This window comes from Panthera leo, assembly GCF_018350215.1.
Source record: "Panthera leo isolate Ple1 chromosome Y unlocalized genomic scaffold, P.leo_Ple1_pat1.1 chrY_random_Un_scaffold_80, whole genome shotgun sequence".
In the NCBI taxonomy this organism is placed as follows: domain Eukaryota; kingdom Metazoa; phylum Chordata; class Mammalia; order Carnivora; family Felidae; genus Panthera; species Panthera leo.
Window position 1 is genome coordinate 275,656 of NW_024962234.1, and position 16,237 is coordinate 291,892.

The 16,237-nt window shown below is 43.1% G+C and overlaps 1 protein-coding gene across 2 annotated transcripts in view; it reads left to right on the plus strand.

Moving 5' to 3' along the window:
• The first annotated feature begins 355 nt into the window (after window positions 1-355).
• Window positions 356-16,237, plus strand: part of LOC122212845 (gamma-taxilin-like) — a 52,771-nt gene continuing 36,889 nt past the window's right edge. The window contains exons 1-2 of one of the 2 annotated variants that reach the window (XM_042926821.1): window positions 356-719; window positions 15,299-15,602. In XM_042926821.1, the coding sequence (XP_042782755.1) occupies window positions 15,314-15,602 (289 nt within the window). In that variant the 5' untranslated portion in view covers window positions 356-719; window positions 15,299-15,313. The remainder of the gene's footprint in view (window positions 720-15,298; window positions 15,603-16,237) is intronic. The other variant, XM_042926822.1, reaches the window with a different exon arrangement.

A 16,237-nucleotide genomic window follows, 5' to 3' on the forward strand; every position in this document is an offset into this window, starting at 1 on the left:
ACAGTCAAAGTTCTGCTGGCAGGGCAGGCTCTGGGCAAGTGTTGGAGAGCAGACAAATCATGAAAGCCAACAGTCTTCCACTTTTTGAGAAGTGTGAGGACACCTTAGGTTAATCCAACTAAAACACAAGTGTATGGCTGCCTTCACTCAACGCTGATCTATTATTACATTCCCAAACACTGGAATACCTCTTAAGTTCTTCGGATACCTTCCATAAGCAGGACCTTTTCCTCGGAAAACTACAAATCCCAGAAGGCTGCCGGCGCAGCCCAGTGGGCACGCTCACTTTTTCAGAGCCCCGAATTACGCTGTGGGCTTGGGAGCTACAGCGACGCAGCTTGCTCGGAGTGCCAGTTCCAGTTCGATCCGGAGGCTCTACCCCGGACTTGGCAACGCCTCACGGCCTTTACTGAAACTTTGGCCCCAAAGAGCGACAGCGTAGCCTTTAACATTCCCCATCCTGCCCGACTTCCTCCCCTCTAAGGACAACCTCCTCCGGTCACGTGAAATACCTCTCGTGCGTGACTGGTTGCCGAGGTACAGAACCTAAAAGCTACGTTTTGGAAGCTTCCGTGCTGCTGGTTAAATGGCACATTTTGGCTGCTTGCGTCAATCCTTCGCGACTCAGGTGAAACTGGTAGTGCTGAAAGAGGCACCCACCATCCTCAGTTAGGTCACTGGGGGAAATGCCTGGCTTGCCACCGACTACAAGGTAAAAGGTGAGGAAGAATACTGTTTTTTACGTGTTGGCTGTTAGCGCTTGTTTGGTAACCTTTGCCACGAGACGAACATTTGGCTTTGTTTCCTCCCGGGCGATGACCGTGGGAGCGAGTGTGTGTTTTTACCTGTGTGTAGGACTAAATGGGGTGGGGAAGACCGCTAGGGCTTGGGGGCGCTTGGCTGAGAAGGAAGGGCAGGGGGCGCAGCCCTATCTGAAGGCCAGGTGCGGGTGAGCCAGGTGTGACAGCCACGTGCGAATGTCGCTGCGGGGGCCTTGGAGCCTGGTGATCTTGCTCCCAGTGCTCCCCGCGCTGGGCACCACAGTCGGGAGACGGGACTGAGGTCAGTAGCTAGCCCTGGGGCTTTGGTGGGTGCACAGAGTTGCTCTGGATGCGCCCTGGCGGAACTAGCGAGCTATTGCGTAGTTCGGTAATGGCGCGGAGGCGCTGGCTACGCTGCGTCTCCTTTTCCTGCTCTGCCTTTCCTTTCCGCCGCCACACAGGCTGGTCCGTTGCTGTGAAGTAGCTGGTATGGGCGCGTGGTTCCTGAACCTTGGCTCTTGGCATCGCCCGTTTGGCGACACGCGGGGGCAGCGATGCCGAGGTGATGCCAGAGGACTTCAGTCCGACACAATTGGGCAGGATCGTCGTGTAACAACTTGTCTTTCTAACTTACGTTTTTCTTCCTTTCTCTCTTTTTTTTCTGTGCTTTGAGTGGCTTACCCCTGCCTGGCCTTTGCTGTCTCAATGTGGGACACATTCTAGAAAATTTCCGTTATTTTACTTACGGCAAGGAGTTTTCACTCCCTGGATACAAAAAAGTGGAGACCTCCTTAAGAATGGGAGAATCCACTAGTTCTGCGATCGGTTTGTAGAATCGGGGAACGGTCACGCGACGCCTGCGGATGCGCTCCTTAACGGTATGCTGTTTTCGGTATGCTGTTTTCGCAGCCCTGTTGCCGAGAATTGCAGACGAGGGCTTTGGAAATCCCGTTTCTTTTCCCATCACTTGAACATGTTAAAACATTCACTCCTGTATGAAATCATGAAATAATATTTTTCTAACATGTTTAATGAATTTCAGAAGGTCAAGTTTATAATTGAGCAAAGTGTCAAGAACTAGCTTTTTGGGGTCTGTTTCCAATGTTAGGTATTTTCAGGTATCAGTACAATGGGTTGCTAACTTCTCAGGGTCCACCCGACCCCGCCCCCAACTTCTCACTCTCCACACAAGAAAGATGTGCAGGAAAGATCCAGTATGTGCAGCACTGAAAGCGAAGTCGCAGATTCGAGCTAGAAATTCAAAATTGTCACTTTGTGTGGCAGTGATTTTAGAGATCCTTCCCCCAGGGAGAACTCTGATTAAAATTGTAACATAAGTTCTGCTTTATGCTCCTTCGGATGAGGATAGAAAGTGGTTGGATTAGGAACAGGGGTTTATTCAATTAGTGTTTTTAATGACCAGATTAGAAAGGTTAAGGTAATGACCCTTTGTGTTAATAGTTGGACATGAATAGTCTGAAAATGATAGCGTCTCAGCGGATTCATTTTTGTCTACCAACTGTACAGTTCTCTGCTTATGCTTTTCTGGGCATTTTTCTAGTTTTGATTTCTCATTTAACTGGGATTGAAACGTTAACAGGATAAGGTATTCATTTTGAATTTCTTTTCTTTCTTTTCTTTTTCTTTCTTTTCTTTTTCTTTCTTTTCTTTTCTTTTCTTTTCTTTTCTTTTCTTTTCTTTTCTTTTCTTTTCTTTTCTTTCTTTTCATTTCAAGTTGGGTGAATATCTGCTATCTGCAGAAGTCACTTTTAGGTACATTCTTTAATTTTTAAACTTTCTCACTGACTTGGGAAAAAAAATACTTCTCAAGGTAAACCTCTTTTCCTCTTTTTTCCCCTATATTTTCAGGAAGCAGAAATAATGTGTAATTATTCGGTTATTTTTTAAATTTGGGGCAGTTAAAACACAAGTGACTCCCTTGTTCCTCTGTTGAGACGATGGCTTTGATTGGGTTCTGTTATTACACAGTTACCTGTTTTTCCCTTGTTGTGTTTATCAGTGCTTATATATTTTGGGGTTCTGTTGGATGTATGTAAAGTTGTAATTGTTAATTTTTGTGGATTGACATTTTTGTCAAAATATGATGCTTTTGCCTTTTGTAACAATTTTTGCCTGAAAGCCGATTCTCATTTTAGCATTGCCCCTCTACCTTTCCTTTAGTTACTGTTTTTATGAAGTATCCTTTCCCCATGCTTTCATTTTCATACTGTTTGTGTCCTTGTATCTGAGTCTATTGTAGAAGACGGTTAGTTGGACTCTTCATTTTTAAAATCCATGTGTCGTACTTGGCCCCTTAATTAGAGAGTTTACTCCATTTACATTGAACGTAATTACTAACCGGGATGAATTTACTTCTGCTAACTATTTATTTATTTATTTATTTATTTATTTATTTATTTATTTATTTATGTATGTATGTATTTATTTATTTCTGCGTTTTATTATTTATTTATTTATTTATTTATTTATTTATTTCTGCTATTTTTTGTTTGGTATGAGTCTTTTTTCCTTCTGTTACTGCCTTCTTCTGTGTTTGTGTTTTTTTGTAGTGTAGAATTTTTTTTCCTCATTTCTTTTTGTGTATATTGGTTAGTTTTATAGTTGTTTTCTGGGTATTACAATTGGCCCCTTCAGTTTATAACGAATGAATTTGACTTACTACCAAGTTTGTTTCAGTAGTATACTGAAAGTCTGTTCATATACAGTTTTGCCATCTTCTTTGTTGTATTGTCTTAGATTACATCTTTATAGATGAAACATTTTTATTTTTGTTTGTAGTGTGTCTTTTAATCACCTAGGGGAAAAAAGAAGTTAAGAACAAAAATACAGTAATACTGGCTTTTGTGTTTATCTTACGTAGGTACCTTTAGTAGTTTATTGTTTTGTATGGCTTTGAGTTGATGTGTACTATCCTTTCATTTCTGTCTCATTTTCAAATGTCTCAAATCTGATCTTCATTTTCATTTTTTGTAGTGTGGGTCTGGTAATAAAGTATTCTCTCCTTCTCTTTTGCTTTGAATTTATTATCTCATTTACTTTTATTGAAGTGTGGTTGATGTACAATATTATATTATTTTCAGGCATACAGCATACTGATTCAGCATATTAATACATTATGAAATGATCGACAAACACAATTGCTCCACTTACCATTTGTCACCACCCCCCCAGCTTTTGTTTGTCTGGAGATGTTTAATGCCCTCTTTTGTTTTGAAGGACAGACTTTGAATTTATCGTATCTTAAGTTTGTTGAGCTCCTTGTATGTGTAGATTAATAGTTTTTATCAGATACGAGAAATTTTTTCACTTCTTATTGTCTCTTAGTGGCTGTTATTTTCTTCAAATATTTTTTTCTGCTCTTCTGTATTCACTTCCTCTTTAACTCCCATCATGTGTGTGCTGGTATGCCTACAGGTCTCTTAAGCATGTTGATTCTTTTCATTCTTCTTTCTCACACTTTTTCGTACGGTTTCTCACACTGTACCATTTCAGTTGACCTGACTTCCAGTGTACTGATTTTACTGCCTGCTAAAAACTCTGCTGTTGAATCTCTTTTTCATGAGTTTTTCATTTCAGTTACTGTACTTTTTGGGTCTGGAATTTCTGTTTGTGGTTCTTTTTCTGACTTTTATTTACTGATGCTGTTATTTTGTACATACATTGTTTTCCCGATTTAGCACTTTGTCCATATAAATTTTATTTTATTTTTTTTATGTTTATTTTTGAGAGAGAGAGAGAGAGAGAGAGAGAGGGAGAGAGAGAGAGACAGACAGACCATGAGCAGGGCAGAGGCAGAGAGAAGGAGACTCAGAATCTGAAGCAGGCTCCAGACACCGAGGAGTCAGCCCAGAACCTGACGCGGGGCTTGAACCCATGACCTGAGGTCATGACCTGAGCTGAAGCTGGCCGCTCGACTGACTGAGCCACCCAAGCACCCCACACATTTTATTATTTTTAAAACGTTCTCAGTAACATATTTACACCAGCAGGTAATTCAAAACATGCATGTAATTAGTTCAACACCAAGGTTTCCTAAGGGACATTTTCTCTTACTTTGTTTTATTCCTGTGATTTGCCCATAGTTCCGTGTTTCTTTGCACACACTATAATTTTTTGTTGGCAACTAAGTGTGGCGAATGTTACTATCAAACAAAAGCAAATTCTGATTTGGTAAGAAGACACCTTATTTAAAGAGACCGGTGCAATATGGAGAACATTCTGATTGTAGAAATCTGAAAGTATCTCAGTCAGAGAGTGGCTTTTCTTTTATTGGGAGGGTAAGCAAGATTAGTAAAAACTTTTTCAGGGGAAATGAGCAAGCAAAGAAAGTGAGCATGTGGCATGATGGGCTGTGTGTCTCAGCTCTTACTTGGGGTGACTTCTTAATAGGGGGAATAATCTGTATTTTAGTGCTTACTCATGGGTAAGCCTGAAATTAGGGGTGTGTGGAATGGAAAGAAGGCTGACTAAACTTTGGTCAAGAGAAGGCAGTGAGTAAGAAATGCGCAGTTGTGAGTACTGAACTGTGGATACCAGAATCTTTCCCCCACTAGCTAGGGTTCTTGCTGCTTGTGATAGATTATAGTTGTTTGTTCAGTTAACTTTTTATGGTTTCTTTATGGAGAGCTGTTTTGCAAAAATAATATATACTTTGTATGGTCTTGGAAGTCATCTGTTTTAGATAATGATATGAAAGATACTTCCTTGAAAGCTGGGAGTGACAAAAACAAAAACCAAACTCAGTCTTTACAAGTGGGTTTCATTTAGGGAACTCCGTTAACGCTTGGCTAGGCCATTTAAAACTTGCCTTAGCGCATACTTCCTCCTTGAACACAGCAAGATGTAAAACCTTAGGATCTTTAAGGTCTTTTCTGAGCATATCCTGCTCTTACATATGTCTGGGCTTCTGGATTCTCTGGTATACCTGGAGGCTTTTCAAAGCTCTGTTCCGTCTATCTTTCTTCTCCAACCTTCTCATTTTTAGGTTGTTTGCCTTACCTGTTATTCTTAGCCCAGAATGGTGGCTGTGGCTGTTACTACAGCTTTGGCACTCGGAGGCTATACCAGCCCAAGGGAGTTCGTTTTGAGAGTAGCAGAATAAAGGCTCCTTTGGAGCCACTGTATGGGTCAAAACCCATCATCAGTGCTCTTAAGAACAAGGTTTCTATTAGCCACTCTGCCACCGGCAGACGACACCAGGAATGCTAGCCGCTTTCAAGCTGTGGTTAGTGTATGTTAGGCAGGTAATTATAAAGTCACTCTGTCCTCTTACAGATGTGCAGTAGCTGCTTTCTTCATTTAGCCCTCCCCTGGTGGGTGTGTTGATTATATTCCAGACTTCTAAGGAAAAAAAAAAAAAAAGGGAATTTGGACAGTTTTGGGGAGCTTAATCATTGCCTTAGTGTAGGAATGGTTTTATGGAAAACCTGCCTCATTATTTTCAGTCATGTCCCTCCCTCTTGCATAAGCTTAATTTTGTAAGGTGGTGGTATCCAGATAACACACTTAGTTAATTTTTTTTTTTTTTAACTTGGTTAGGTGAAATAGCTCCTAATGAATTATCTATAGTTAGCATACAATTGTGATTGTCTAGAGTTATCTGTAGACTATCTAGAATTGATACATAATTGTATAATTGACAGTGCAAATGACAGACCTTGCTTCAGGGACGCTTGTTGTTTATGTAAAGTAGAGTTTAAAGTAATGTCCCAAATAAATTCCTTTTCCTCCTTTTTCTTCTTACCTCTCCTTTTCCCCATGGTCCCAATATGATTATAAGTACCTTTCAGATAATCAAATGGGTGTGACTGTATTTAAAACATCTAAAGCATATACCAATTTAACGTTGGTATTCAGCAGCATTAAAGAGAGTAGATACAGATACTAGGTGACCTTTAGTATCCATTCAGACCCAGAGATTATACTTTTGTGGTTTTATCCATGTCCTAGTTGAATTTATGTTGGTAGTTACGACCGTGTAAATTCTGCTCTTTGATGGAAAAGATTTACCAGATAACCAATGTGGTCTCCCTGTGCTACCACAATACTTTTGTTAATGTTTATGGTCTTGGGAATTGATTTTAATTCTGTTTCCAGAATGCCCCTCCCGTCTTCCCACTTTCCACCGCTTAACCTGCTGTAAGCAATATTTACTTGTTATGATGACATTTTTTCTACTTCTGTAAGGTAGACTGGTGTGGTGGGGAATAAGAGCTTCTAGAATTTATGCCATAGAACATCATTTCTTCTTTAAGAAATGTTGTTGTGTTAACATGTGGTAAGAGAAAAAAATTTCTGAAACCTGTGGGTATATTATCCTGCAGAAGGAACTCCCCACTTATGATTAAGTAGTGTGCTGAGATGGGGAGATTGTTCTGGATTATTTGGGTAGGTGGGCTCGGTGTAAACACAAGCATCCTTATAATAGGAAAACAGGAGTGTGAGACTCAGAGAAGGAGATGTGGGCAGGTATCAGAGAGAGATCTGAAGAATCTGCTGCAGACTTTGAAGGTGGAGAAAGGAGTGGTCTCTAGAACTTGGAAAAGGTGTGAAAACAATCTCCTTGAGAGCCTCGAGAAGGAGGCCTGAGAGCTTCTGATCTTCATAACTGTAAGATGATAAATGTGAATTTTTAATGCATTAGGTTGATAGTAACTTGTTAACAACAGTAATAAGAAGCTAACATAGCATGCATCTTACAGAATTCCTCATTCACAAATTATTACAGTAGTTCCGCAGTGGGCCAGCAGTTTATATTCATCATAGCAAATTTTCTCACAACTCTATAAGGTAGGTACTGTCCATCCAGTTTACAGATGAGGTAACAAGTGTTTAGCTCTCACCATGGCTGCACAGGATGTGGTAAGTGCTATGTTAAAATATCGGGCTCTTTTGGCTCTAAGACCATTATCTGTTCCATATGTCTCATGCTCTCTCTTATTAGCACAGTCCTCAGTTGTTAAGGGTACAAAGGGCAAAGCCTTCTTGCTGAGTGTGAGCAAATGTTGGTGGCAAGTAAATGAGTAATAGTTTTACTAAATGAAAATAAATTTAATTAAGGGTGGGATGTGATTAGGAAGTGTCAGAAATCTCGTGAGATCTAGAGACCAGGTGGATTGTGAACCGTCTAGGCTTCATACCTGTGGTTTCACTCATCTGAGCCCCACCTGGACGTTAGATACAGATTTGGAGGTATGGGTGCACTGGAATTCTCGGAAAAAGCACCTCAAAGTGTAACTTAGGTAAATTACAGGTTGACCATTGTTTGAAGTGTGAAGTAGAGAGACCCATTCATTGTAAGTTCTGTTGAAGAAAGTCCACAATTGTGTGTTAACAAATGCTAAAGTGGTCTGGGACAGTAGGACAAATAAAAAAAGCATTGATGTTTCAAAATGGCATGATGATTGGTCCACATGGAGCTGGAGAAAGGTGGCTTCAGAAAATTGGGACACAGATGATGCACTTGGCTAACCCATAAGAGTAGAGGACCATCTTATATTTTAGGACTCTCTGGCTTTAAAGATGCTAGTTGTGTGACTCAACCCCTGCCACTCTGCAAAATAGGTCAGGTCCAAGCATATTTCAGTGGACGTTAAAATCTTTGGATTCCTGATTATTTGGCTGCCGATATCAATGTAGATTTGTACCTGTATCTCTCAGAGTACAAATAGTCATTGAATTATATATAGTTAGAGCTAGAAGTGGTTTTTAGCTCATCGTAGTTTTATAGACAAAACAGCCACAGGTATGAAATCTGAAATATATAACCCTCTGTGATTGTTTTAAAAGGCAAAGTACTTAGTCTAATATATACTGTCATTTTAGAATTCGTCTATAAGGAATCTACTAGTATGTATACTACTAGCATGGAGATTATAAAACTAGAAACTCTGTACGACCCTTTTCATAACAGACCGTTTGCCAAACTATTTTGGTCAATTTTGGCTTCTTCAGTGCTGCAGAAAATTAGATTTCTTCATCCCTATATTTAGCACTTATATTTCTTCTCCCAGATGCTTTGCCTGCCAGCAGGAAGTATTTGTAGTAACTCCTACGAAGTTATTTTGTCCATGTATTATTGCCTACCAGAGCTCAATTACCACTTTCAGGAGAACTTACTCTTCAGGATGTGATAGGTCATAATGATAATGCATTTTTATTTGTCCATATCTTTGGTTCTTGTACACGGACAGACTTCTTAAAATTGCTCATCACCGAGACTGTTCATTATACCTGCCTGGAAAGGATTTCTGAGTATTGAATGAGGGATTATACCACTGTTCCAGATGGTTTAATCAGAGCAGTGAAGAGCAAGGGGAAATGCTTAGGATTCACTTTTCCTCACCTCCTATTTGGATTATCCTGGCTTGGTAATGCCAGTCACTTAAAAAAATAAATATAACTTACTTACAAGTTACAGTTGACCAAGAAGGAAGTGGTTGGTCCTGTTGTCCCACGTAGTGCCAGGGCATTTTCCCTAAAATTGGATTTGCCAGATCATTTGTAAGGTACAAATTCTTCTTAGATTATGTTTTTATTTCTGCCATCTTCTTGTGTGTGTCCTTATTTACACCTGAGGGCGGCAGTTCTTAATTTCTTCGGCCTAAGGAGTTATCTAAATATTACTTAATTTTATTTTTAAAACTCCTTAAAAAGCACCAAGGACTCCAGTTTGGAGTCTACAGTGCTACCAAAAAATTTTAATGGGTCCTGTGAAAACCCAATGCTGTATTTCATGGTTCAGATGGATCCTATACCTTTCAGTCATCTCGTAATGCATTGTCATGTGGTCACTGACGTACATTCTTCTTCCAAATGTTGTTATCCAATATTAGGCAATCATACTTGCTGATATCATTATCCCTCTCAGCAGAAAAGCCATTATGTACTGGGAAGCTGCTGGAGTCATGGTGACCGACTGAAATTATCCAAAATTCTGATTTGCGTTTGAAAGTTTGAAGTCTTCCCATTGCGACAAATTCTGTTGTTTATCCTGACGGGCTTATTTCATTCATTTTCTAGAAAATATCGGGCAGATACCCAAACCTGAAAAATCATGGTAACTAGAAACTGTGGAGGGCCAGAGATTTTACTTTACTTGCAAACTGATAACTTGGCAGTATTTTATGAATACGGGGAGAAACCTCGAGACAAAAGAAGAGTTTTTTACAATTGCATTTACCTGAGGGCCCGCATGCACGCACCTGTCTCCTGAGCCTGGTGGTGTAAAGAGAAGCAGATGATGTTTGCATTTCAGAAGAGTAATGCTAGGTTTAGGGGATCTGACTCGTTAATAATGGGCAGTGTGGTGGGAGGAACAGTGCCTGCTCAAGGACGCCCATGTCTTCAGCAGGACTCATGAATGACCTCATTGTCCAAAGGGACTTGGCAAAGATGCGGCGGCATAGATTAGGATATTGAGGGAGTCTTCGGATGGGCCCAGTGAAACTGCTAGGATCCTTGCAAAGGAAAGACGGGGAGAGGAGTCGGTGGTGAGGTGGCGGGGGTGGGGGGGTGGGGGGGGTGGGGGTGGGGGGAGGGGGGCGGGAGGAGGCATTATGTATGAGGCTTAACTTGCTATTACTGGCTTTGAACATGCAAAAAAGGTCCACGAGCCAAAGAACACAGGTAGCCCCCAGAAAAGACAAGGGAATGGATTCTCCCACAGAGCCTCAAGAAGGGATATAAGATAATAAATGAGCCACTGAGTTTGTGGCCCTTTGTTACAGCAGCAACTGGAAACATAGGCAGTAAGCAAATCTGCCCATTGCTTTAGAAGTCAATGCCATTCTTATTTTTTTCCCCAGGGCATCCTTGAAAAGATAGTCTGAAACAAAGACAGGAGGTGTGTCGTGTCTCTGCCCACAAGAGAGGCAGAAACACTGTCATAGGCTCTGGTGAATCTTCTGTTGGGTGCCCATTGGCCACACTTGTTCAGTCTGACCAGCATAGCCCAGGACCAGATTTTTCCAGTCTGTCTCATAGGATACTATCAACAGGACTCCAAGCATGAGGAAGAGCCCAAGTGGCAGGATTAACTTCGACCCTGCCCTGCTGTAACTGGCTGAGGAAGTCTCACAGACCGTCAGAAAGCCAGATGGCTTTCTTCCGTGGGGCCCGGTGTTGACCTTTCCACTGGCCTGAGGCATGGCAAGATACACTCACAAGTGGTCCGCAAGAAAGAGGTCTAGGGCAATTTTGTCATCATTAATAACTCTGGCCAGGGAGTTGAGACTCCCTTGAAGCCATTCGTTGATCATTTCAACTAAATTTGTGGACAGATTTCAGACTGCCTTTGGTTCGTGAATGACTTCCATTGTGGGGATAAAACTACCTGCGCTGTGGGCATAAACCCACCTACGTGTGGAGTTAGTTGTTCTCGGGTGGGTTCCTGCAAGGAACCAAAGCTAGCGTCATTTTGGAGAGCACTTCACAGTTGTCTGAGGGCTACATGAGTACTAGTGGTATTTAAACACTTCAACACTTGATGATCTGTTATGACTTAAACACTTGGTGATCCATTATGACCACCGCTAAGATAGACGACGCTTGAGGGACACAAATTAGTGCACAACTTCCATGAAAGACGAGGCACACATGGTACCTTTGGAAAGAAAGTGTTGTTTATGATTTTGGAGCTTCCCAGGGAGGACTTCAATCAGTGTCCCCAAGTGGCACAAGTTCAGAGTGCTTGACAGCATAACTCCCTAGAGAGCCGGTGAGTCTTAGAGTTTGCAGGTAAGTAATTGAATTATATCCCCTTTTTGAATGGCCTGCCTGAGGCCAGTCCATGCAGTTTGTCCTTCTGTCCATGACATCGGGAGGGTGGCATTTTTCTGCCCCTGGAATGAGCTGGTGATGCCTAAGAGGAATGAAGGCAGGGCAGACACTCAGTGAGGTACACATGTATTTTATTTGGGAGGTGCAGGTTCGGGGACATCCCCTGCTAGCTACATCCATTTAAATTGCAGTCAAATTGTCATGAGCTGTCTGGCTGGAAGGCACATTCAGCAGTGTGTCCAGTCCAAGGAGCTCTTCCTTCCCCCCCACCCCCAGCACCCCTTCGCCTAACCCGTTCCTGCCTCAGTGCGTACATTTTGGTAACTGCCGCAAAAATATCTCCGGTATTTCCAGGAGATACATCTTTACCTTTTGTCCGGTCATCCCCTACTTGTGGCAGTCCTTTTGTCCAGAAAGGTTAGGTACTTCAGGGCTGAGGTAAGTTGTATAAACGGCACAGAGATGCATTCTCTCCTCTTTGACCGGTGTGGACTATCACCCTAGGGATATCCCTTGGGCATTGTACTCAACAATGTACGCCATCATCCTTGTGATCTAGGACCATGTCAGTCCCACAAGAGACTCCAGGTAGCTGATGCAACGTTTGAGTCCTCTAGGCCCCATTTGGTACCTGGAGGGTGTTCCCCCTGGGTGACTCGGTTTTACTGTCGGGGGAATGAGGCAAGCATCAGCCTAAGAATGCTATGGTCAGGATTCTTTGAATTTCTTCTGCCGCATTGGCCCCGATGATGATTACCCGGGAGGAGACAGAGGGGATGATCCCTTTCTGGGGGCAGCTGCATTCACTGGCCCAACTCGCATTTCCAAGGTGTGTAGATAAGGACAAGGTGGGGAGGTAATATTAGGAACCCAGCATGGAGCCCATTGTGGGGCTTGCACTCATGACCCTGAGATGAAGAAGACCTGCGCTGAGACCAGGAAGTTGGAGGCTTAACTGACTGAGCTACCCTGGCACCTGTTGGGAGTCTTGTTGAGATGGCTTTTGAGGGGCAGTCCTAACTCCCAGTAATACTACGTGCCTATGGATGATGGGGGAACGTGGGTGGTACAAGGGGTACCTGGACTGTCGCTGCATTCTTAGTGGGTCTTTGATAAGAGGTGTGCCACTGTCAGATCACAGGTCATCTGTAGGAGGTGATCACAGGATCGATTAGGGCAAGGGCTTCGTTGCTGTGGTGAGAGTCAGCTGATCAGAGTGGAGTGGCAACCCCACAACCTGAAAAGGAGGTAGCCGTGGGGTACCCGAGACCAGTAGCCCTGGCAATAGTTCAAAGGTCAGCGGTACTCAAACTTCCAGCAGGAGGTACACTCAGTGCCCTGTGTGCTGTGGCCTTCCCAATCTGGAGACAACTGGGTCAACTCTCAGCCTGTGTCACAAGCCTAGCATACAATGGTAACGTCTGCATCAGAAACAGAATGTTTTACTTTGTGCCCAGTCTACGATGGTGGTGTACATGTTGCCATGATCCGTGCAGTCGGTGAGCGTAATTCAGCCTGTAGCAAAGGCGGCAGTCCGGGTGGTGCAGGCTTGATCCGCAGCTTGCTTTCACTCTCACCATGGGCATCTACGTGAATAACCCAGATGATTCATTTAGTGGGTTTGATTGATTTCCCCATTTCGTGGTGCTAAAGAGGAGGTCCTTAATCTACCAGTCTGTCTTTTTTTTCTAAGTTGAAGACCAAGTAGTGAGCCGTAACAAGTCTTACCGGGGAGAGATAAGGTATAGGCCAGAGCAGCAGAGCAGCAGGAGTTACCTTGAATTCACTCCGCCTAACGCAGCAGCCATGTCCATTCTTGGTTCTTCATAATTTGTGCTGAGGCAAAACAGCGAGCACAGCCAGCTGCGGCCATTCGGCTTCATTGTAACCAGGTCACCGGGTAAACTGGAGATTTGGAGAGGAAACCGGAATTTGGAGAGCCCCTCTGAATCCCACTGGGCCAGTGGCTTTGCTTCAGGCAACAGACCTCCAGAATGACAGCAAACACTTCTTTGTGTAAAGTAGAGGTGGGACTTGGCTGACTAAGTCCTCGAGTCGGCCATTTCAGTTTGTTACATGAAACCTGTTGGGCTTTTCCTACATTGTTAGTCTTAAAAACTGAGTTCACCCACCCCGAAAGGAGAATATCAGGCCAGAGAGTCAGGAGAGCATCTTGGAATAAGTCTTCAGCGTTTGCAGGAGCCCAGGGACAAGATAATTGGTGCTTTTCAAAAGGATGCACCGGGTATGTGAGGTAGGCTTGCCCATTGCTTGCCTTATCACAGAGACTTGTAACATAAAGGAGTCATTAGGATTTGTGGACGCCAAAAGCACTTATTTGTGGGTTTCCCAAATGACAGAATCCCCACTGGCAGCATATTACGCTTTATATCCGATGTATACATGTATTTGTAGAGTAATCTGAAGCATACATTCAGATTAGGGCAGCGCAGTAACAGTACATTGAATAAGCCCATGGCTGATTGTCTCACTTCCTTGATCTGTGAAGTGTGCCCCAAATGCCATCGGTGGAACAGACTCAGATGGGGGCAGTGACTTCAGTAGCTGTTTCCAAACAGAGACATAAAAGTTTGAGTCCCTCTGTTGTCCACGGTACACCAGCATGCTGGGATGCATGCGTATGGCCTTTGGCTTCCGTTGGGGGATGGGGAATCCTTACTCCCGACCCTAGCCATCCTCCTCCTTAAGGTGGCTAAAGTCAGGGTACACAGGAAGAAATCAGAGGACGTGAAGAGGGAGAGGGTGGCCCCACATCAGTACACAAGACATGTTTCCACTTGCTTTTGAACGGCGTAGGCAGGCTGTTGATAACTTTGCTTTCACACGTTAGCTCTCACTTCTACATGAAGGCCAGGCGGATGCCAGAACTTTTGAAAAGCCTGTATCATCATCTCATTTCCCAGTTTCTCTCTCCTCTAGCTTTTCTCTCTCTCTCGCTTCCTTTTTCCTGATTGTTGTTCCATACACCCAGCCGCTGAAGTCAATACTTGTGGCTGGGATGTTTGTATCCAGAGCATCCTGGGAAGCTACCTCAGTCTTGGGACAGCTCTCCCCAAAGTAAAACAGAGGCAAACCTACGTACACGGTTCTCAGAGACCTGCCAGAAAGGGTTGACTGGGACCACGATCCTTTGAAAATAATGTCTGCGTTGTTCCCTCTGGCACTAAGAGTGTGGGCTGCCGCCTCCATGGTCACTGTTGACGTAGGGTATAGGGAATGGTTGGTGGGAAGTTTAAAATCCCACAGTGCTCTCTCCTGCTGCAAGACAGCTGCTTTTTCATTCGCTCAGCCTTCCGTTTGGGTTATAAGTTTTATTTTGTGTTTGTGTTGTAAGTTTTGAGAAGGTCCCAGAGTTCTGCAGAAGTTGATTCTGGTGGATTCTGCCAGCATGTTACTTGCTGGAGGGACAGAGCCTCGGGGTTTTCTATTCTACCATTATGGTAGTCCTTCCCAACTCTTTGCCTCCTTTGATTCTAACTGGCATTGCTATTTTGCAAACAACTGTGAAAGGAGGGGGGAAAAAAACTGTGAAATGATGATGGGCCCACTGATTGTACCACATACGAAAAGTACACAGTATGTTTAGACATGAGCAATGTAGGATGGAAAACTGTATTCTTATGCACTGCATAGTTCCCCTTCCTTCACTACAATTGATTTAGCCCCTTCCATGGCCCTTTTTAAAATTTCTTTTTCCCCCTCTTCATTCTTTCTAGCTTGTGAGTGGCACGATGGATGAATCTAGAATTTGCAGGCTAGGCGTAAAAGCAGATAGGTTGTGTGACTCTCAGTCGAACGATACTCTTCAGCACCAAGACTCAAATTGTGCTGGCGCAAGTAGCAGGCATTCCTTGCAAGAGGATGAAGACAGTAACTTTATAAGAAAGAACAGGAATTTGGTGAACCCAGTGTACTGCACGCAAGAGTCAAGAATGGAGCCTCCTGGGCCAGATGGTGGAAGAGATCCTTCTGATGATCAGCAAGATGCACAGTGCAACAGGAACAAAGGAAAAACCTTAGGTAATAATTTCTGCTCAGTGCTTGGACATTTTCACACGCTACTCATTTTACCTAGCCTTTCTGCAGCACAGGTAATGACAGAACATAGTCTGTTTTAAGTCTGTCTTAAGATGTGGTTAGGTGAAAACACACCTCTGTGTTCTTGGAACAGGTTGGCAGTTACAATCAGGATGAGAATATGACGAGGTAGGAAGCCTGGTCATAGGAATCACATTATTTCTCTGCAAATAATCAAGAATTGTTTTTTGGGGGAAAAAGTTTGTGGCCTTTGGGCAGCAGTGCTGTTGTTTTGCCCCATATTTAACCCTTTAAATGAATGGAGTGGAGTGGAGTGGAAATCTGACCAGTAATTACTGCGAGACCTCTGTATGTGCTCAGTTTATCTAAAAGACTCTTCACTAAAATTTGGAAACGGTATATGTTTTCTGTGGCTTAGAAGGCAGGCTCACAAGAATGCTTTTCAGGGTGTGCTTTCTCCCTCCTGCTCTGTTAGTTTGACAGGTTAGGGCTTAGAATGTGGTATGTTACATTTGAGGAATAAAATCTAAAACGCCTACTTGGCCTTACGGGTTGCTTCTCAATTTTTAAAATTCCTACTGTACGTAACGTTTACGTGGTTTGATTTGCATGAGTTC